General features: G+C 39.6%; 4 protein-coding genes across 5 annotated transcripts; 1 reads left to right on the top strand and 3 right to left on the bottom strand.

Annotated features, from left to right (window-relative positions):
• Positions 1-1,858: 1,858 nt before the first annotated feature.
• Positions 1,859-11,384, bottom strand: LOC135936950 (ras GTPase-activating-like protein IQGAP1). 2 transcript variants are annotated; one of them, XM_065479969.1, is made up of 28 exons: positions 11,232-11,384; positions 10,843-10,942; positions 10,409-10,788; positions 10,193-10,350; positions 10,003-10,137; positions 9,853-9,937; positions 8,618-8,712; positions 8,408-8,567; positions 8,054-8,349; positions 7,846-7,999; positions 7,191-7,436; positions 6,974-7,134; positions 6,765-6,911; positions 6,593-6,709; positions 6,437-6,538; positions 6,213-6,377; positions 6,045-6,158; positions 5,541-5,884; positions 5,128-5,352; positions 4,850-5,075; positions 4,030-4,194; positions 3,672-3,978; positions 3,487-3,616; positions 2,919-3,071; positions 2,709-2,859; positions 2,524-2,648; positions 2,228-2,468; positions 1,859-2,132 (listed from the first exon to the last, which is right to left on the bottom strand). In XM_065479969.1, exons 1-28 carry the CDS (start codon positions 11,269-11,271, stop codon positions 2,016-2,018), a joined length of 4,839 nt encoding a protein of 1,612 aa, XP_065336041.1. In that variant the 5' UTR covers positions 11,272-11,384; the 3' UTR covers positions 1,859-2,015. The 2 variants fall into 2 exon arrangements, with proteins under 2 accessions (XP_065336041.1, XP_065336039.1); XM_065479967.1 differs by lacking the exon at positions 11,232-11,384 and having other exon boundaries at positions 10,843-11,009.
• A 333-nt stretch (positions 11,385-11,717) lies between these two features.
• Taf7 (TATA-box binding protein associated factor 7) lies at positions 11,718-13,346 on the top strand. Its single transcript, XM_065479976.1, has 2 exons — positions 11,718-11,850; positions 12,060-13,346. Exon 2 carries the CDS (start codon positions 12,066-12,068, stop codon positions 13,266-13,268), a length of 1,203 nt encoding a protein of 400 aa, XP_065336048.1. The 5' UTR covers positions 11,718-11,850; positions 12,060-12,065; the 3' UTR covers positions 13,269-13,346.
• Positions 13,347-14,373: 1,027 nt separating this feature from the next.
• LOC135936194 (retinol dehydrogenase 14-like) lies at positions 14,374-16,843 on the bottom strand. The gene is made up of 6 exons (XM_065478933.1): positions 16,761-16,843; positions 16,614-16,706; positions 16,325-16,561; positions 16,073-16,261; positions 15,115-15,224; positions 14,374-15,061 (listed from the first exon to the last, which is right to left on the bottom strand). Exons 1-6 carry the CDS (start codon positions 16,798-16,800, stop codon positions 14,858-14,860), a joined length of 873 nt encoding a protein of 290 aa, XP_065335005.1. The 5' UTR covers positions 16,801-16,843; the 3' UTR covers positions 14,374-14,857.
• Positions 16,844-18,192: 1,349 nt separating this feature from the next.
• LOC135935719 (retinol dehydrogenase 12-like) lies at positions 18,193-20,989 on the bottom strand. Its single transcript, XM_065478259.1, has 8 exons — positions 20,835-20,989; positions 20,638-20,776; positions 20,493-20,585; positions 18,995-19,231; positions 18,752-18,940; positions 18,553-18,668; positions 18,406-18,495; positions 18,193-18,352 (listed from the first exon to the last, which is right to left on the bottom strand). The coding sequence occupies exons 1-8, from the start codon at positions 20,835-20,837 to the stop codon at positions 18,248-18,250; spliced, it is 972 nt and encodes a 323-aa protein (XP_065334331.1). The 5' UTR covers positions 20,838-20,989; the 3' UTR covers positions 18,193-18,247.
• Positions 20,990-21,301: the final 312 nt, after the last annotated feature.

The following is a 21,301-nucleotide window of genomic DNA, read 5'->3' as shown; positions in this document are numbered from 1 at the left end:
CATTTTGTGTTAATTTAAATTTTTTAGATTCAAGAACAAAAATGCTTGGTAAATTCGTGGTAAATAATAATTTTTTAAAATTATTTCTAGAATCCTTTTATGTAATTCTGAAAACAAAAAATTCTTCAAGCACATCTGTTTTATAGAAAAACCGCTCCTTTCCAGGATTTATTCAAAATCTGGAGTTTTATTCCGTTTAAAAGTTTAATTGAATTAAATACTGAATCGGCAAACGTAAAATGGTTTCTAGAGAGGATTATATTTATGTACTTACATATATTATCATTATGTAACTATCAAGGAGTCGAGATTAAAAATTGCTCCTTCTGGTCTCGATCTTTTAATAATTAAAACTTAAAAATGTTGAATAACTATTTCATAACATATTATGTTTTAAAAGCGAGTATAACTAATTTTTCAAAAAATTCCGGGAAATTAACTGTTGTGGCGGGAAAAAATTGACAGTTGGTGACAAGAAAATATTGAAAATACGGAAAATACGTTATTCATGTGGCCGACCAACCAATATTGTACATATATGTATGTACGTACATACAAATATGTATGATACATGAAACATGAACAAAAATTCCTGTATGATACATATCATACATACCCAGACATCAATGAAATTCGCAGACTTGTCGAGCAAACCTCGAATGAAAGACGTGAAAAGACAAATTCTTTGTCGTGCATCTTTTCCTCTGGTTTTCCTCGCACCCTCGCAAGGCATGTAATGCGACTTCAGGAGCTCTTTCAGTCTGCAGCGTGTCGAAATTTAAAGGCTGGAAAGAGTGGAAAGGTCGCGACTCGCGGCAACGGCGGTAACGGGCGAAGAATTTCGATGAATCGTTAACAAAACAATTTACTGTACATAAATGACTAATACTAGCACTGCCGTGGTGCCGTTCTGGTTGACGGTCAGCGGTCAGCCAAGCCAACCGTCCGTAAGTAAAGAGTAAAGCCGGCCGGCTCAGCTGCCTCAGCTGGACAGCCAGCTCTCCCTTCCCCCTCCCGCGCTGTGTCTTGACGCTGCTGCTGGTGCTCATCTGACTTGTGTTTAAAGCAGGCAACTCACCCACGCTTTCCCTTCTTTCCTCTCATTTTCAATGATGAGCGCGCGTTATTAAATTCCTATTCGCGCTCTCTTTACTGATATATAGCAATTAAATTTAGTTCATCTCTGAGGATTTAAAAATAAGAAAAATTTCCGCAATAATTATTTTGCTTGTTAAGTTCCATTATTTTGATGCACTAAAATGCCAAAAGTATAGAGATGTTTTTATGCGCTAACAATTAACAATAATTCGTCCTGGTCCCGGCAAAATTGCGCAACGTTCAACAAACACCCAAATTTTCATTGTCGAATTGTTTGTTGACCTTTTCTTGCAACAAGGAAATTCGCGTTTGGTTGTTGAAAGTTACGCAAATTGGCCGGGACCAGGACGAATTATACCATTAAATAATTATGATATTATACAATTAAATACAAATTCAGTTCAATATTCAATCGTATTAAAAACATTATTCTAATTGAATTAAAATATGTTTGAAAAAGTTAAAACAATAACTTCATCAAACAATAGTAAATTACGTCAATTGGGTTATTTTTAGAGTATGCGTGCAACGTTTATCATCTTATACGCTTTCTCGTTTTTCAATTAAAGTTTTCTTTCTTTCGCGTGTAAATTTTTTTTTCAACAGTTTTCTTATTCCCACAGCCATTTGAGGAGTGAATAAAAAGAATGAATAAAAATTAAATGAATTCTAGAATGGAAACAAAAAAATCAGGGTCGACTAATTAAATGAAAAGCATTTAAGAGTTATTATAAATATTTTTTACTTTTATTCACATGATGACATATATAACCTTTAACGAAACAAAAGTAGATAGGAAAGTTAGGATCACAACAGGGCCAATTTGAAGTAAGTGAAAGAAAAGTCTTGACTAAATGAACTCTCGCTAAATTAAAATGTAAAGACAGCTAATTGTAAGCAAGCTACCCACCAGGCATTCAGTATTTGCCATAAAACTTCTTGTTCAACAAATAGAGCAGCAGATTAACGTTGACCTTGGCTTTGCCGAACATGTCCATGATGGCACGCCCTTCGTACTGCAGCTGCAGCAGGTCCTGAAAAGCAACAGGGTACCAAATTTTCAATTAGAAATTTGTTTTATGACAGGTATAAAACCAATTTTGGGGAAAAATAAATATGACGTGCATACCTGAATGTCGATTTCGACGCTGTCCATGGGAATGCCCATGAAGCAGCCCTTGATGTGGAACACGCCGACCGATTCTGTGGCGCTGATTTCGAACTGCACGCTCTTGAACTGGCTTTGAGTGAGGCCCTGCATCTGCTGCAGCACTCCCTTGGCATGCAGCTGGGCCGCGGTGTACTTGAGCACCTTCTGCGTCTTGGCCTTGCCAGGGTGCTGTCCCGAGAGCCGAAGTTGGTGTACCCTCCTGCAATCATTTGTAACAAAATTGCAATGCCAAAAAACGCCACGGTTCTTTTTACCTTTTGCCGCTGTCCATGCTCGCGAGGCACGTTTCGATGTACTTGTTGTAGAATTCCACTTGCTTCTGGTACCAAAGCGTTTTTTCTTCGAGGCTCTGAATGGCGGTCTTCAAGAGTGACAGCTCCTGAAAAATTTAAGCGAATTATCACAAAAGGCGCGCAAGTTTTACTCGGAATAAACACACCTTGCGCCTGGCTTGGCAGTACTGGCCCCTGTTGACGATGTCCTTGGCCACGGCAGTCAGCATATCTTGGAAATGATTTTTTGACGAGACCAAGCCCTGCTGCTCCAGCTTCCCGAGCCAAAGTTGCAAGCGCCTTTTGCTCAGGTGCAGGCTAGGTACCATTTTTATTCATACTTCATGGTATTTATATAAATTAACAACGTGACTCACTGGGAATTGTTGCTCGAGTTCTGCTGTGAGGTTGAAGACTTCTGTTGATCCAGGAACTGTTCATTTTGTCCAGGCAGCTCCTCGGCGTTGAGAGCCTCGCTGAGGTTGGCACCCGACAAGAACGGCAACAGTGCCACCAGCAGTTCCTTAGCACTGTTTAAATTCAATTTAATTGATATTATTAAGCGTTAGAGGTATAAATAATTTTAAACATATTATTTTAAATTTAAAAGGGGAGGTAGAGATGAATCTTGAGGTGGGATATAGTTTTTACGCAATTCTGATGGCATGAACTCAATATTTGGGGATCACATCATTTGCAAAAATGAAAAATAATTTTTTTTAGTTCTGGAGAGCAATTTCTCGAGAGCGATAAAGAACACCAGTCTGATATTTTCATGCATGTTCATAAATGCCATGGGAAACTTTTAATAACATTTTAAAAATCCAAAAATTTCACTAGGTCTCAAAGATACTTGAAATTGTAAAAAAATTTTGGTGGCGAAAATTCCAAATTGATTTAATGCTAAAATTTCATCCTTTCCCAGATAAATAATTTGATATTTACATGATGAACAGCTGGCTTTGGTTTGTGTCACCCTTGTCCATTGAAAATTGATCCGTGAGAATTTCCAGTTTGCTGTTGGACAGCGTTAGGTTGATGTCTCCCTTTGGCAGCAGTGAATCTGTGGAGGTGCCTGAACCAACTCGTTATTAAACAATCAATCGCATTTTGTTTCAGTTAATCATTGCCTCCTAGTAATTTTCTGACCGCAGTCAACGGGCCTAGACCTTCGAGGATGGTGTGCAGCGGGTCAGAGTGTTTGGGCGCGATGTCGTCCTCGTACTGCAGCACTAGCTGGTGGGTATCCCACAGCTCCTGCAGCGAGATCAGGATGGTGGGCTTGACAATCATGGTCGCTTCGGAGTACGCGTGCACGCCAAAATGCTCCTCCAAGTCTTCCACTTGGCAGCACAAAGTAAGGAAGCGTTTAAACTTCTCGTGGCATTGAATGATGAAGGGATTGAGGACCTTCAGGTGGGACGACTCGTCGCCAAACTAAGATGATTTTTTATTATTTTGTTATTTGACGTTTTTTAATTAGCTTACGCCTTTCTTGGAAGCAGCATACTGAAGAATCTTGGCGATGCTGGCCAGATTGCTCCTCTGATCCGAAGTGAGGGTCTTGTCTGCCGGCAAAGTCACCACGTCGTACGCGTCGGGAGCAACGATTGCGGCGTTGATGAAGTGGTAGTACACAACATTTCCAATCACCTGATGCAAATTTGTTATCAAATTACAAAAAATTTCCGTTACTTCCTTTAAATTAAAAGTAATGTAACAATCGACATTGCAAATAACGTCCAGAATATGCTTAAAGGGTGGTTTTGGGGTTGATGCGCCAAATGGTTCCAAAAAAGGCTAAAATCACGTCGGAATAAAGAAAACAAGATCAGGGTAGTTTTAAGGGGATTAAAGATGTGGATTGTTCATTTGCATGGTATGAAAAAATTTAAGGCAAAGAAATGGAACAATAAATCACTTATTGAATACCATCATTTCTGATTGAAAATGGGGGTGGCAAAGGTATTGAACAATTCAGAACTTTTGCACAAGCTACAGCCAATAAAAACTTTGCAATAAATAATGAAATTAATATTTCAAAGTTAATTCAAGTTGCTGTTTAGCAACTTAAAAGTCTTGAACAGGGAAAGCTTTGGATACGCCCGCTTTAAAGCCAGGATATAAAATTAATACTTCTTTAAAAATAATTAAACCATAACTGATAACCATTAAAAAATAATTTTGAGCAATTTAATCTTTCTGTTCAGATTTTTGAGCTTTTCATGAAGCTCCAATCTCCCTGGGAGTGCTTTTCCGAGCGTAAATTAGACGGATTTCTAATATTTCTATGCAACCAGAAACTGACCTTTAGAAGGTCTTTTTCAGGAAAACCAGGGAACCGCTCAGCCAGGGTGTTGTGCAGGGTGCGGGCGGTGTGTAGAAGACTGTAGGGCAGCTGCTCGCGAGAGGAGCAAATGCGCTCGAGGAAGAGGCCAACCATCTCTTGAAGGCAACTTATTCCTTTCTGAAGGCGGCTTCGCACCTCTTCGTGAGACAAGGCCTCAGCAGCGGTAACATTGCGGGGCATCTCACTTCAAAGTAAAAAGTTATATATGCAATTTGAAGAGCGGAAAGAAAAATTACCTGGCTGTGCCAGTGGTCATTTCCATTTTGTTGATCCAGTTGTTGTATATTTCGATAGGATTTGTCTCGAAAATTGTATTTTTGTCAGAAACCACTCTCTGCACAAGACACCCTAGAATCTCCCTGAGAGCGTTTTGCCCTGAGTGCTGCCTGGAGAAGTTGACTGCAATCTTCAGCACTTGGGGATACACTTTCAGAATGTCGATGGGCTCCTTGAACTTGCACCTGTAATTTTAATTAATTCAGGACAATTAGCAGCTGAGTTTTGAGTAATGATCTCTACAGTCTGCAGTAATAATAAAGTTTTGGCAAATTTCTCGAAAAATTAACTGGTTATCGTCAATGTTTTTTGCGATCTACCATTGTTTTGCTAAAAAAATTCCTTCCTGATTTAAATCTTGCTCATTGAGTACCTTATTTCCTCCTCGAGAGCAGTCTTCAGCAATTTTAGCAGCAGGTACTCGTCTCTCTTGCTCGAACCAAAGTTGAAAAGGGAGAAAATCACGTCTTGCAAGAAATGCATCGACTTGCTGTGCGGCAAACAAAAGAGCAGTTTGGACAGGTAGTGTGGTCTGGTCTGCAGCAGATAGAAGAGATTCTGGTAGCCCTCCAGAAGGTGGCGACCCTCCTTGGTCAGGGACTTGAGTCCTTTGCCGCACAGGGTGTTGCTGCTGCCTCCCGCCGAGTTTTGCTCCGACAGGGTCGCCCTCGGACCGCCAGCCAAATCGTTCATTTGAGAATGATGCGCTTGCACATCCTTTCAAAAATTTAATTTTTACTTTCAAAACAATCGATTCAATTCCACGAGCCCAAAAAATCGTTTCAACTATTTAAAAAAATACATTTTAATGTTTTTGAAGCAAAATGAAGATTTTGGCCTTTTGAAAATAACTGTTCATTTAAAAAAAACTACTTACATGCAGCGAGATTCTGTTTTGGACAAGCAGACCAATCTTGACATCCATGTCCTCAAGCTGGTGGGAAAGGGTTTGGTTGTGTCTGACAGCCTTGGCGATCTTAGCTTTGAGCAGCTGAAATAGAAACATATTTTAATGAAAATATACACAAATTGGATAGCAACAAACCTGGATCTCATTTTCCTTGTGGAACTCCTTGTCATTTGGTGCGAGGACAGAGACGAAACGACGCACGATGCTCAATGAGGGATTTGGCTTGTGCACAAGCTGCAGGAACATCTTCCTTGTCTGGTGCCCGCGCCAGGCAGACTGGATGAGCACAATTTTCCTCTCCTTGAGGACAGAAAAATGGATTTATAACAAGCAAAAAATTTGAAAAAGATATGAAATACATGTCTTTTGTAGAAGGTCAAGTCAGGCTCCACAGGTTTTCTACGCTTGGCTGCGATTCGTTGTTGCAAAAATCGCTTTCCCAAAACTGCACGCCACCACCTCTGCAAAAAGCATCACTTTTAACTTCAGAGCAACCTTTAACTCTTGTGCCTTACCTGAATCTGCACTATACTCTTAGTAAGGTGCGCTTGGAAAAGGTCTGGGCTGATCGACTTTTCGGACTCGTAATCTGATGGTGCAGACAATTCGTTGTTCAGCATTTCGACCAGTTTCTAATATGCAGCATGGAAATTTGTCAGTCAATTTGAAATTAAATTTGTGTTTCACCCCAATTTCTTTTGGCGACAAATACGGAGAATTCTCCAAACTTTCTGGTGGATTCCAGTCGAAGCGATTGCTCGTCAAGTTGATGTAGGCCTTGTGGTTCTTTCTGGTGACGTACACAACGCATGGACTGGTGTACTTTTTAGCCACCTAAATAATGAGTTCATGAATCAAAACAACACTAATTTTACCCTGTCAAATACAACGTGTACCTTCTGTTTGTAACAGTTGATAAAGAACGTCATGTATTCCTTTGAGTACTCGGCAAAGATTTTCAGGTTTTGACGGAAAGGGGCACTCTGGAGTGCACTGATCAGGCCTTTTTCGTCGCGCTCTTTCATGGCCAGGTGGATTTTTATCAGCGAGACGCAGGCTGTACTCACAATTTTGAATCAAAATCAAATAATGAAAAAAGAAAGTTAGTAATACCGAATTCAGCTTCCTTCGACTCCGAGGCGGCTGTCTTCATTGCCATGGAAGCGTCTGACAGCCACAGTTCCGACGTTTCTCTGTTTTCCTCCTCCGAGGCTGCTTGCAATATTCGCAAATAGAGCCTTGAGTTCTTTTCTTCAGCTGGGATGCCAATTTCAGAGCTGAGAAGTTTCAGGGCGCCGTAAACCTCATGCTGGTTGGTCTTTCTCACGGCGCGGTTCAGCTTTTGCAAGGCAGCCACCACTAAAAATTTGAAAATGGCCTTGCTCATCAATTCAATGTAATTTCAAGCGAAACAAAACTATCCCTTGATGGCGAAAGATTTTGATTAAATCTAGAAAAGGTGCGGCTTTTCAATAAAACGCAAACTTTGAGAAAAATTTTGTTTTTTGTTTTTCCATGGTTATAGGCTTATTGAAATAATTGTAGAAAATTTAACATTTACTGCCGGAATTTTTGTTCTGAAATCTATACAACTAAAATAAAGAACAAGAAACATTTCTTGAGTATAAAACTTTACCGCAGATATCAAAGAATAATTGAATCTCTTGCCAAATCTGAAAAAATAGCCTTCAAGATCACGTATTTCAAGGGGCAAAAAACCAAAATACAACACGCAGCCCCGTCCGTGCACATGAAAAACGAGTCTTACATTGATTTTGCATGTCAATCTTTTGATGAACCTTGTTGACGCAGTCGTCTATGTCGAAAAATGTCAAAATAGGACAACTGGCTCTCTCCATCAATTTCTTCTGCCTTAGTTCATAAAGTTTGTTCCAATATTCGTCGATAAAATATTCATCCAGCTGCAAGTGCAAAAATATTAGTGCCATAATTAATAAAATGTGTGAGTCATCTACACTAAAAATGTCTCCAAGGTCCTTCAAGGCATTCCACATTTCGGTAGTATTGTTCTTGTCCACAGCGAGCGTGACTTGAGCAATTTTGCTAAGCAGATCAACACAGCCTTGGATTTCTTTCATGGTTAAATCGCGGTTTAAGTCACTTCGATCATTTTTCATTTCTTCGTGATAGAGACAAGCCGCTTCAGGTAAAACATTTCTCATGGCAAGCTCCGGATTCTGCAACTCCCTTAGAGTGTCTGCGTGGCTGCCTACTCTCAACGCCTTGTTGATCCGCCACATGCCGGACAAGCCTGTTCAAAAGCCACTCGATAAAGTATGCTTTAAGCCCAAATTGAAAAAGACACTCACTGATAGCCTCTTGCAGTGCTATGTTGTTGCCAGCCGTGATCACGTTCTGCAAAACCTGGCGAGAGCGGAGGACGTCTGGCGGCAGCTCTTGAATGCTGTTGTTCTCCACCTGCTGCCGCAGCTCCTCCATGTAACTGCTGACGCAGTTTTCTTCCACAGCCTTTCCAAAGGGAATTCAGTTAAATTAAAATGGAAAATAATGAATATTACTTTCAGCGATAGAGGGTCTGCCCGCAGAGCTGCAAAAAGCGCCGCTTCGTCTTTCTCCTCAACTGCTTTCATCACGGCAATCCATGCCACAGCAACTAAAAGCAAAATTAAAAGAGGTTATCGCATGATAATGCTACGGATTTTAATTATTTAAACCAAAAAAAAAATAGCAAAACCACAATATAATTGCGATTTTTAGTTAAAACAAATTGTTGAAAAAACGTGAAGATTTTAAAATTAATTTTTCACTGGGGGTGATCCCACAATATAAATGGGTGGTTTTTGCCATTGGTATTGCGACTAAAGGGAGTGAGATTCGTCAAACTAAGTCCAGAATTGAGTTTCTTGTGGTCATACACAAATGAAACAACATCAATAACGCTCAGTTCTGACTGAGTTAATTTGACTCTGTATTGGTGACACAGCAATTTGCCCATAGACGCGGAAACAAAGGAAACTTTGAGATGATGCCACCGTTCCTCACGCTCCTGAGATGCCGTTGGCAAATTCCGAATTCACCTTGCATAAGAATTTGAACGTAGACTAGCAAGTTTTAAATTCATGCATTTTTCGGAGTGAACAATTTTGCGGTTAGATTTAATTCGAGCCAACGTGACATTTTTTGTAGTACAACTCGAAAAGTCCACCCCTAGGGGCAGGGGTTGGGTCTCAGCCCCCAACCATAACCTCAAAAGGTCGAAACTATAATTATTTTCAATCACATTTGGGAAAAAATCCCTATGAAATCTTCAAAAAAATGCCTGATTTCTTAAATAAAAATTATATATTTTCAGGGTGCAAAAAAATCACGTTTTTTGGATTAGATCCTCTCAAAAAAAGAGAGACAGTATCTTCCCAAATTTTTTATATGTTGATGCCACGTGTGTGGGTCACATTTCAGCTATATTATGGTTACTATGCCAGATGTTTTTGACAAATTTTGACCAGACTTTTTTTACTTTCCCCTTTGACCAGGGTAACTTGTTTGGCGACTAATGTAACATAAGTTTGAGAAAAATTTTTTAGATCTACTTCAATCAAGACTAAAGCTATAAAAAAGCTTGATATAACATTATTTTCTGAAAAATCAATCCTTTAACCTTTATAAAACCAGCAAACTTTAGAAATAGGCAACTGGATTTTTAAATAGATTTTCCTGGAGAATTGTTGCAGTCCATAGGTGGAAAATATATGGATTGAACATTTTGGGAAATGTAATAGTGACAAAAAAGTACCATTTTGAGTATTGATGAAACCCTGGATCTCAGCCTGCGTGAGGAGCTCATCGTAGGCATCAGCGGTGTAGCTGTCGCTCAGCGACTGTAATGAAAACAACAAAATGTCAATCACAAAGAGAGATTCAAACGCCTGCAAGTAAAACATACCTTGTTGTGCGCTGCTTCGATTTTAGCTTGCTTAGCACTGGACATGGTATGCCAATACCTGATGATGTTATTGTCCTCGATGGAATTCAGTCTGGCTGCGGGGAGTTTCAGTGCCGTCAGGACTGCTTCAGGGCACTGAAAGGAAATTTTCTCGAGTCAATATTACATTGCTAAAAGGCAGGAGACGCACTTCTTTGTCGAGGGCTTCATTAATGGCGATAATTGCTGCATGCAACGCCACTTTATCGACTGGAATTTCATTTGAAAGGAGGCCACCAATTTTTTGGAAGAGAGGCATTTGAACTCCAACCTTGATGAGTTCCTGCTTCATCAGGTTGATTTCATCATCTACAAATAATCAAATTACAAATCAAATTGTGTTGATAAGATCATTTGAAGTAATTACCAGTGAACACAACTTTTCCATACATATCGCTCATAGCTGGAGTTTTTCCAAGGCGGAAGAGGTGAGTCGAAAGAGCATGGATGCAATAAATTACCCTCGGCATATTTTTCTTGTCATACACATCTGTTGTTTCAGGGAAAAACGTTTTCGGCAACTTAACCGCTGTTAGGGAGGCGATCCATTTGTTGATGTTGTCCGTGTGACGGAACTGCAGGCCGAATCTCTCATAGCGAGATTGGTCTGAATCGTAAATTTTGTTGAAGGACACAACCTCTGGAGCTATCAGATGGCCAAGTTTCGCCAACACAACACCATTTCGCAGATTTTCTTCGAGTTCTGTTGATGGTGGGAGGGATATTTGCAAAACAGACTCAAGCCACCTGAAATATAATTAATTAGTAGGGTGTAAAATTTGATTAAAGCGGGGCACCTACTTCTTGGATTCTTCCAGATGGCAAAGATACTGGTAGGCAATGTCTCTCAGCCGCACCTCATCCATACTTTCATATTTGTCTATGTTCGGCCGCACAACGCCTGAAAAATATTTCGACCTGCTATCAAAAATGATGCGGCACACCTTTACATGTCCTATAAAACTCATGTTGGATTGTAGATAGGGTTAATAAAACAACTCCAATCAATTCCTCTTATGGCCTCGTGTATTCTGAGTGTAATGCGTTCTCTATAAAAACTCAAAGAATGGACAAATATGCAGAAATATTCAAGGAATCTTTGCCTATGACGTTAGTTACGATGAGAATTTTAGAGTTCTTATTATGATACATGTCATATCTATTGGCATTTTTTCTTGTATCATACTCACTTGACGCATCATCGACGTTTGCCTCGACAATTCCCGGCATTTTTCACGTGTTTTTTCACATTGACAACCGAATTGGAATGGCAAGGATGAAATATGCCGATGAAAAATTGGGCTTCTCTGTTAACAAAGTCGAAAAATGTGTGAATTTCCAACAAGAACAGGTCAATTTCACGCAGGCTGAGACTGCGCGCCGTTTAACGTCTTTAAACGACTTTTTTCTGCTACTCCCACCACTACCACAACCAAAACTAGCAGGCAGGCGCAGGGAGTGGGAGAGGCACTGAAAGTGCTGACAACCTAACAAATCATACGTCAACTTATAAACTTTATTTTGTACGAAATTTAAAGTCTTTCAATTCATTTTTTCAAGCTTTTTTGGTTTCAAATTAATTAATATGTATGACATAGATTATTTATCATAAAACAACTAATATTATGGTGTTTCCACCGGTATGATTTTATGTACTGTCTAATGTTGGTATGTTTGTTTGATAATTTGTTATTGTTTTCATATCGGTACACTACACACTTTCGGTTCGATCCAATGAAGCTTTGATCAGAGGCCTGTAACTCCGAGTCACTCCGAGACAAGAGTCAAAATCTTGGATGCTTCAAGAAAGTGAGTCATTTTCTTTATTGCAAAGTTACATTTTCTGCCGGCTTACACATCTCGCCGGCCAGTTCTTTTGTGAGAATCCAATTATAAAAGTAGGAGTGGTAAAACTGTATCATTGCTGCGAAATGTTCAATTTTCCCATATTTTATAATTAATTCTAATTTTGTGGTTTCTTTACATACAAATTTTGCACATTATAAATTTGATTGCAGCTCATAATGAATAAAAAGGGAGACCCTGCAGAGGTGGCTTCGGCTGCTGTGGAAGGGCCAGTGGAACTTGAAAACCAGTGCATCATGCGTCTGCCGAGTGAACCAGCGAATGCTCTTCGGGAGGCCATCCGCAGTGGCAGCAACAACCTGAAGGACAGGCTGGGAATTAAAATGGAACCAGACATGCGGTACGGCGAGGTGCGTTTCGACCACTGGCTGCTGCACGCCAAACTGGTCGACCTTCCGAGCATCGTCGAGTCCCTGAAAACGATCGACAACAAGAACTTTTACAAAATAGCCGACATCTGCCAGCTGCTGATCTGCTCGACGGAGGAGGAGCCGCCGCCTCCGCCGGAAGAGGAGGCGCCCAAGAAGAAAAAGGACCCGAACAAGGTGGACAAGAAGTATTTGTGGCCGCACGGCGTCACTCCGCCCCTGAAGAACGTGCGGAAGCGGCGTTTCCGCAAGACCCTGAAGAAAAAGTACGTGGAGGCGCCGGAGATTGAAAAGGAGGTGAAGCGGCTGCTGCGGGTGGACAACGACGCCGTCAGCGTCAAGTGGGAGATCATCTCGGAGGACCAGCTGCTCGGGCCACCCGAGCCGGGCGTCGAGGTGGAGGACTCGGCGCCTCCGCGCCACGACAAGGAGGGCAAGCGCGGCAAGAAGGCGAGCAAGGCCGCCAATCTGGCCGAGCACATATTCGGCGAGCCCGTGTCCGACTCGGACGCGGACGACGACTCCAACTCGGACGAGGAGGACACCAAGGGCATCGACGTGCTCAACATGGACGACGAGGAGAGCAGCCGGCTGATGATGTCTGGAGGCGAGGACAGCCTGGTGCCCAGCCAGGACGCCGCCTCCACCTCCCGAGGCCTGGTCACGCAGTTCTCCAAAGACATGTTCCACAAGCAGGACAGCCTGTCCCCCACGTCGTCGCACGGCGTCGAGTCCACGCAGTCCTCCATGCACTTTGCTGACGTCAAGGAGGGCAGAAGCGCCAGGGACCTGCAAATGAAGGCCACCAGCCTACAGGACGAACTGGACGCTCTGTACGCGACGCGGAAGCAGCAGGAGGCTGCAGGTGATAACGAGAATATCGCCCTGCATCAGCGGCTGAGAGAGATGCTGGATGAAAAAATCGAAAACAAAGTGCGAGAGCTGAATCAGGTGAAGCAGCAGCTCCATGCGCAGGAACACGGTGTTATGTGAGTGAAAAGGTGGCATTTTTCAGACTCAAATTCTATTCAGCTTTCATCTTGTAAAAATGTAATAAAATTATTAGCATAATTTCTTGTTTTTAAATGTTTTTACAAACCATTCCAGTTGTAATTGGAGCAGCAATAATTTTTAAATCTGTAGTAGAGACAGCGACACTTTGAAATTGAAACTATTTCTGAAATTGAGTTTGGGCGTTAAATTAATCAAAATAGTTGTGCGAAAAGGATAACATAAACCCTGCAGCCCCTAAATTCGCACCTATTTTTAATTTTAAAATGGCCTGGAGTTACATTTTAAAGCAAATATCTTATTTACTAAGTCTATGGTTTAATCTAAATTAAGTAAATTATAAAGATTTAGAATATGCCAAAGCTCCAAATTTACCCACAAGGTATTTTATATATTTTTTTTTAAATATTGAAAGTTGACCCTCCAAGCAGCACTGGAATTTAATTTTGGACCAAAGGCCAATCGATTCCAGAGGGTCAAATTAGGAAGCATTCGGTTAAAAGTTCTTACCTAGCAAAAAGCACGACAAGAACGCCAGTGACCTTTACCAATCAGAAATTTTTTCCATTTATAAATATTAATTTTCCTTTTTCATAACGCGTCTTAGAATTTTAATTTTAAATTATTTTGGTAAACTTTTGCAGCTAGTTGGTCCTCAATATGATTTAGAAAAAAATACGTAGATTAGTATCCTGAATTATACAGAGAAATATATAAAATATTAAATAAATCAATGGGACGCTGGGCCAGCAGCCTTACGATTAAATTTAAAAATCAATCTTCATGCAAAATTCCTATAAGGATAACACGGGACAGCTCGGAGGACCGGTTCGCGGGTCCAAATGGTCCGATATTGTGCAAAATATCGATGCGCGGTGGCCCACCTATAACTCTGTGGTTCTGAATAAATCGCGAACACCGTAAAAAGTTGTTGGATCGCTCTCCGCGAGTGCAAAAACGCATAAGATGAGCATTCTGACTGAATGCACCGAAACTAAAACAACGTGTTATGCTTGGGTTTTTTAAGCAAACATGCACCTACCTCTTTATTCAGACTCGGAAAGCACAGGAATTGTATAGGAGTTGTGTATATGCACCCTGTAAGACGCGAAAGTCATGCGTGTTGCATACGCTAATCCCATTAATGAATTTAGGAAGGTAGATGAGCAAGATATTTTATCAAGAATTTACGGCTGTTGATATGGAAATTCGAATTTTTCAAAACATTTTTTATTTTTCAAACAGCGCATGACCACATTTTTGGCAGGTTTCGATTCCTCTGGTTGAGATCTATTCAACAGCGTATGAAACCTTTCAGGGAAACTCTTTGTTGTGAAAAAAAATTCCAAGTAGGGAGACAGTCCTCACCATTTGAAAAAGCCACTTTTCTTACAAATTTGCACTGCTACTTAGGTAAATTTTGGCTTCAACTGAAACCTTATTAGGGACGAGTTCACGCATTGCCAACCAGCATTTTTCAGGATTTGTTGCAGTATAAATTTCCTATTTAAAAGTTATGCTACACCAGCATTACTTGTAATTTGGATTTTTGATGGAATGTCTTGTTTCACTTATGATGAGAGAGCGGTCAACTCCGGTGGCGTGAGCATCACTAGATGGATGCATTCGTCGAAATACTTAGCAGCGAGATTTTCATCTTTGGCGTTTTTTCCCATCTCCGTCAATTTGCATTCGAAGAAGAATTTTCCGCTCACGTTCTGCACTTCTGGCGACGAAGCCAAATACACGCTTGTATCTGCGCCTTCCTCTAATGTCTGTGCAGATTCCAATTAAAGTGGTAAAATTAGGAAAAAGGTTAAATTCGTGCCTTTGTTAAGTGTCTGTAGAGCAGGCAGAAGAAGAAATTGATCAGTTTTGGCAGCCGCTTCCTGATGTCAGTGTTTATCACTCCTGGGTGCAAACTGTTACACGTTACCCCTATAAATAATAAAAATATATACTCGTACTCTTATAATTGAGATAAACTGACAAGGGAATGATAGTTTCTTATTAGAGTATAAATTTTCATTTTTGATTAGGCCATAATAAAATGATTGTAATTAGCTTATCAGGTGGTGCTTTAGTAAGTTTTAATTGTTTACGACAATCTGATACTAAAAGTTTAGCAGCTTACTCGTCAGTAGCCCGGGCCATATATAAGTTAAGTTATCGCTGGGGTAATATTTGGGTCTTTAACAGGTGCTTATATAGGGTATTAATAATTGCTCATGCCTATATTATGTTCGTCAGCTAATATATTCTGTCTCTCTAATATTTTATACGAAGGACTATATTATTAGTTAGTTACTTATATTATTATTGTTAGAGGTCAGCCATCAGCCACGCTATTTAGCTGCCGTTCAAAAAGTCGGAAATATCGAAAAGTTTCTGGTGTAAAATCGGTTTAAAGCAGAGCTTGCCAATTTTGCAATGCGCAAAAAACAACTGAAAAGCACTAGTTGGTTTTTTTACACATTTTTCTGAATTGAACCCCGAAAAGGTCACGTTTCGTACCAAAAGAGTAAATTACAATGATGTATATTATAGTGTTCAAATTTTCAGTTTTTTGGTTTTCATACTAATTTGATTAAAATCCTATTTTTGGTCATCCATGCATCATCAGGATTTATTATCTTCAATTAAAAATGTGTGTTTCGGAAAATGCGCGAATTACATTTTTTCAACTAAGCAGTGGGGTTTTCAGGTAAAATGTGGGTTTTTGCAAACCCTGGATAAAAGTCGGCTTGAGCCGTTTTGGGCCTAGACACCATTTAATTTGCACCTACCTGTGCCCGAAAGCCTTTTGGCGAGCTCATTGGAAAACAGGACATTGGCCAGTTTAGCGTCCTGGTAGCACCTCTTGAAACCCGGGAAGTTGTTTTCGTAGTTGACGTTGTCCAGATCGATTTTGCCATTCCTGTGCCAGCGAGATGACACCATGACCACTCGGCTCGGGGCCGACTGTTTCAAAACATCTGCGCGTGCATGCAACACACTGTCTGTGTATTTCTTATTATAAGAGTCAATCGTGAAAATACCTAAGAGCAAAATCGTCAGGAGAAAAGGCCCAAAGTGGTTGATTTGCAACTCCTGCTGCAATCCGTCTGCCGTTTGTCGGTTCTCCAGGCCAACTGCCGCCGCGTTATTTATCAAGACGTCGAGTCTGTCATTGCTGTGGTTGAATTCTTTGACAAAATCTCTGACGGACTGTAACGATGCCAGGTCCAGCTTCATCACCTCCACCCTTTGGTTCTTCGTGCTTTCGATTATTTCAACTGGAAATCACTGCCATAAATCACATTATTGAATTAAAAATTGATAATATACATCGCGCGGAATTGGCCCCTTTCAAATCTCGGCAAGCCAAGATAACCTTCGCGCCTTTAGCTGCCAATCGTCTCGCCGTTTCCTTTCCTATACCTATATCCGTATTAAAATTTTGTCTAGAATAAAGTATGCAAATCTTATAAGTACCTCTATTTGATCCAGTAACTATCACTACTTTTTCCTCCATTTTTTTACAATTAGATCGTCTCCTAATAACAGTGCAAAATTGATAAAAAATATATATCAAATGTTATCAGTATTTTGGTTCAGGAATTCAATATCAGATGATAACAACGATAGTGTAGTTGTTGGAGATTTTTATGGCTTTGTAAAAGGTTATTAAGTTGTTTTTTGTATTTCTGTATCAAAATGCAGGACAAATAAAACAGCTTAAACGTTCAATTATAGCAAATCAATTTGATAAAAAAATCAGTCAAAGTAGAAAATTATTACGTTTTCTTTTTTCTAATTCATATTACAATTACTTTGGCCTTTTCACCCCAAAACACGTCCAATATTTTCATAAATATAAATCATTCATCGTGTTTTTTTACAGTTTTAAACCTAAACCGATCAAGATAAACTTTATAAATGAGCCAGAATCTCTGAGAGTAACTACTTTCTGGCCTGGGAAATTTTTCTTTCCAAACTTGGCCCTATTTGATCGGTAAATTCTTGGTGAACCTTTAAGATTCCCATTTTTGCGGGTTTTACTTGCGTCAAAAAATTCTTTACTTTTTTGTAGAAAATATTATACGCCGTTGAACTGACCTCGCCAAAGCAAAAACTTTGCTGTTTCGAAATGGAACTAAAATTTTAAATTGAACATGTATTATTAAAATTTTGTATTAGCGATAAATGAAAATTTTCAATGGCTATTTTGCCTAAGTTTTTTTTAATAAGAACTACAAAACGGGTTATTTTTCAGATTTTCAAAAAATGTTTCACACCCAAATTTCAGCTTCTAATGGTCGGATTTTCAAAAACAAAAAACCAACTATAATAGTCTTAACCTCACCAAGATAGCCAAAAGTATTCCAAGCGTGCTAACACTTCAACCCCATTTTTTGCCATAAAAAACGTAAAATGTTACCATTTTTTGTTGTTCGCACCTCACTGCGCAACGGGGTTGAGCGTTTATCCCTCTTAAGCCACTTCAGCGCATCACTGGATGTGAAAACGAGTAAAGTGGTATGCAGATTTTTTGATTTTGACTCTTACAAATCGATTCATTGTTTTTGGATTTAACGCCTCAAAAAGAAAAATACATTTTTCTCCTAATCTTAGCTGGTTATAGAATTATACCCCTTCAATACATTTTCCACCCCATCAGAAATTGTAAAAACGCATTTCTCGCAGGTTGGAAGCATTGTCCCATCTAATTTAAGCGTGAAAACGGTGAAAACAAATCAATCTCATCTCTAGAAAAAATATTGGCTAGTTGAACTATTTTAGTCAACTTGAATTTATGTCTTCTCTATTTTTTAATTGGGCAGTGTGAGTAAAATATTTTTAGACCTCTCAACCGTCCGTGCTTTTATCTGCACGCATTGATGGTGCCAAATAATCGGAGTCCAAATTAAAGAGCTTTATTCTTGCATTTCCAAGAGCGCGCAGCGTGACTTTTATTATATTTACAGCTTTATTTCTTCTGGAGTTAGTTTGACCAGCTGCACACACTTGTCCCACAGCTTCTTGGCAAGCTCTTGGTTCTTTGCGTCCGCTGACATTTTCGCGTCCTGCGATAAAAAAAAGAAACAGTGGAAAACGATGAGAATAAGTGAATGCAAACCTTGCAGTCGACGAAATATCTGCCAGTGACGCCCTCCACCTCTTCCGACACGGCCAAATGAATACTTGTTTGGGCTCCTTCGTATTCGTTCTGAGCATGATTAATTTCATTAAATAAATATATAAGAGGTTATTTTTTAGATTTTACTTTGAAGAAGAATGCTGTTACGTAGCCGAGGAGCTTATAAAGCACGTTTGGTAAGGGCATTCTGCGGGCAATTTCTGTTTTCACCACCCCTGGATGCAGACTGTTGCTTGTCACATCTAAAAAATGCATCAAAATTTTCTGATTTTTGACTTATGTGCAGTTTATTTTTATAAATCTAATTTTTAGCAAATAAATTTACCTGTTCCCTCTAATCTTCTGGCGAGTTCGTTAGCGAAGAGGACATTGGCCAATTTGGCATTGGAGTACAGTTTAGCTCCTCCCGGAAATGCCTTCTCACAGTTAAGGTTGGCAAAGTCGATTGTACCGTATTTGTGGGCCAACGAAGACACTGTGACTATTCTGCTGGACCGTGTCTTCTTTATAACGTCTATTGTTTAAAAATTTTAAAACCATTTTGGATTTTAAACTTATGATTATATACCCAGCAAGAGAACAGTGAGCAGGAATGGGCCAAAGTGGTTGATTTGCATTTCCTGCTGCAGTCCGTCCTTGGAAAGTTTGTTTTCCAAGCCAGTGGCTGCAGCATTGTTGACGAGCACGTCCAGTTGTTTTTCCTTGGAGAGAAACTCCTGCACAAATGCGCGTACGGACGCCAGCGATCCGAGATCTAACTTGAGGACCTCTACTTTGTGGTTGCCCGTACTCTCAATTATGTCACCTTGAAAATTATTATTTAAAAAGATGAACCAAAAGAGGACAAAATTTTATTGGTCAGAAAAATAAATTTGCACGAGGTCAAGCAAACTCAAAGAAATTTACACCACTGAGTAAAAAATCAATAAATAATGTTAATTTTTACGGGGTTTGCGGGATAGTTTTCTCATCTCCACGTGGTGCTTTGGATTCCTCTCGCCGAGCTCAATCGAACTGATACCAATTAATGTTCTAATTCAAGGTCACTGTTAATTTTAATTAATGATAAAATTTTTGGAAATGGGCTCTGGATTTTGGAATTTTGAAAATGTGCTTAAAAGTTATCCTATGACATGTGTGAGCTTACGTGAAAGTTTTAGAGTATGGTGCTCCTCTGTTTAAGAAAATCCACTCCAAAACTCGAAAATCACGATTTTTTACCTTTTTTGCTTTTTGCGATTATTTGCAACTCCAAATCATGGGTTCTAACCATCAGAATTTCAAAAACTACCCACCGTTCGACTTGTATCGACCTCCTCTAGACAGCTGACTGGGGGCTTGCTCTTCACCCCCTTAATATACGTATATTTCAACCCCCTTGAAAAAATAAAAACTTATATAAAATGCTTTTATTTTAATAATTTACTATTCGTTTAAATGTAAGGGGGTTCAAAGGGGTGGAGGGTAAGAACCCCACAAACCCTTCAGCAGGTTAAGGGAGGTTGATATGAGTCGAGAACGATGTGCAGTTTTTGCAATTCTGATTGTTAGAACCCGAGATTTGGAGTTGACAATATTTGAAAAACACGAAAATGTCGAAAAATTTGTTTTTTTTCGAGTTTTGAGAAGTGTATAATTACTAAAAAACTAAAGATAACGACACTGAAAATTTCACACACGCTCACACATGTCCTGGGACAACTTTTGGGCACATTTTAAAAATTTAAAAATACTGAGCTCCTTCCAGAATTTCAACTAGAAACCAAAATTAACTTTGACCTTGACCTAGATCATCGAGTTTGGTACGTATTAGTTCAATCGGGCTCAGCGAGAGGAATCCAAATCACAATAACCTATTTTTTAAATTGCACCATGGAGAGAAGATAAGATACTGAAGTATTTTTGTTTTCCAAAATTGTTTGGTATGCCCGCCAGTATTAAAAATGCATATTTTTAAACAGAATGTTTTTGGCTTAAATTTCATTGAGTTTTTGATAAGCCTCATTTTAACTTTGTCCTCCACCCCGTGACATTTTCACTGTAGTGGAGATTCAAAATTTTATTACTTCGAGCTGCTTTTCCTCTGGAGAGATCTCTGCAGGCCAGGTAAACGCGAGCGCCTCTCCTCGCTAGATCTCGCGCGGTCTCTTTCCCAATTCCTATTAAAGTTCTTATCACCCTGATTTTTTAGTAACAAAAAAATTGTTAAACCTGTATTAGATCCTGTGACTATGACCACTTTTCCATCTAATCGGCGCGTGCTGCGGCACATGCGCATGGTGCCTTGGTACCAGGCCTTGACGGCCACCACCAAGACCACTAAGACCACAAACACGGACGTCAGGAAGCCCTGAAAGCAATTGATTTCCCACGAAAAAAAAATCAAGAGAATATAAAGGTGCGTTTACCATACTGCCGGCTTGAGACTCTTGAAAGAATTAATGTTTTTTTAATTCTCAAGTTAGTTATCATTCGTTATCTTTTATATCTGTCACCGAAGCCAAATGCCAAATCGGCGAATCTGAAAACTCTAAAATAACGCAACGTTCGCTCGGACTTGCGCTGTGCGAACAAAATAAGCTGAATCATATATACACATTTGCTTTTCTTGGCGCCGTAAAGTCACAGCGAAGGTCATTCACATGCCTTACGTTTCCTTATCTGCCTTCGACCACATGATTTTGTGTGATATATTGAATTAGAATTTAGATTGAAAAACCATAAAAATTACCATACGCACTGTATTTTAAAAACGTAGATAAGGAATAGGTGTTTAAAGTTTTTAATTAAAATTTACGAAATACGGCTTAATTAGGAGGAAAAAATTATAAAAATAATTTATCTCGAAATTTCCCAAATAAATCCAAGCCATTTA

Source organism: Cloeon dipterum, chromosome 2 (assembly GCF_949628265.1).
Source record: "Cloeon dipterum chromosome 2, ieCloDipt1.1, whole genome shotgun sequence".
NCBI classification, from domain to species: Eukaryota; Metazoa; Arthropoda; class Insecta; order Ephemeroptera; family Baetidae; genus Cloeon; species Cloeon dipterum.
This window is presented reverse-complemented; position numbering and strand designations above follow the sequence as displayed.

Bases quoted from the DNA above. Each gene is read 5' to 3' on its own strand.
- LOC135936950 (XM_065479967.1), bottom strand. From the start codon at position 11,009: ATGAGTTTTATAGGACATGTAAAGGTGTGCCGCATCATTTTTGATAGC. The intron at 5,076-5,127 runs GTAATTTTTCTT...TTTACTTTGAAG, and splicing joins ATGACCACTGGCACAGCCAG to TGAGATGCCCCGCAATGTTA. The intron at 2,469-2,523 runs GTAAAAAGAACC...AAATGATTGCAG, and splicing joins AGCATGGACAGCGGCAAAAG to GAGGGTACACCAACTTCGGC.
- Taf7 (XM_065479976.1), top strand. From the start codon at position 12,066: ATGAATAAAAAGGGAGACCCTGCAGAGGTGGCTTCGGCTGCTGTGGAA.
- LOC135936194 (XM_065478933.1), bottom strand. From the start codon at position 16,800: ATGGAGGAAAAAGTAGTGATAGTTACTGGATCAAATAGAG. The intron at 16,262-16,324 runs GTATTTTCACGA...ATGCACGCGCAG, and splicing joins CCTGACGATTTTGCTCTTAG to ATGTTTTGAAACAGTCGGCC. The intron at 15,062-15,114 runs GCACGAATTTAA...GAATCTGCACAG, and splicing joins TCTACAGACACTTAACAAAG to ACATTAGAGGAAGGCGCAGA.
- LOC135935719 (XM_065478259.1), bottom strand. The intron at 20,586-20,637 runs GTTTAACAATTT...GAACTTTAATAG, and splicing joins AGTCACAGGATCTAATACAG to GAATTGGGAAAGAGACCGCG. The intron at 18,496-18,552 runs GTAAAATCTAAA...AATCATGCTCAG, and splicing joins TAACAGCATTCTTCTTCAAA to AACGAATACGAAGGAGCCCA.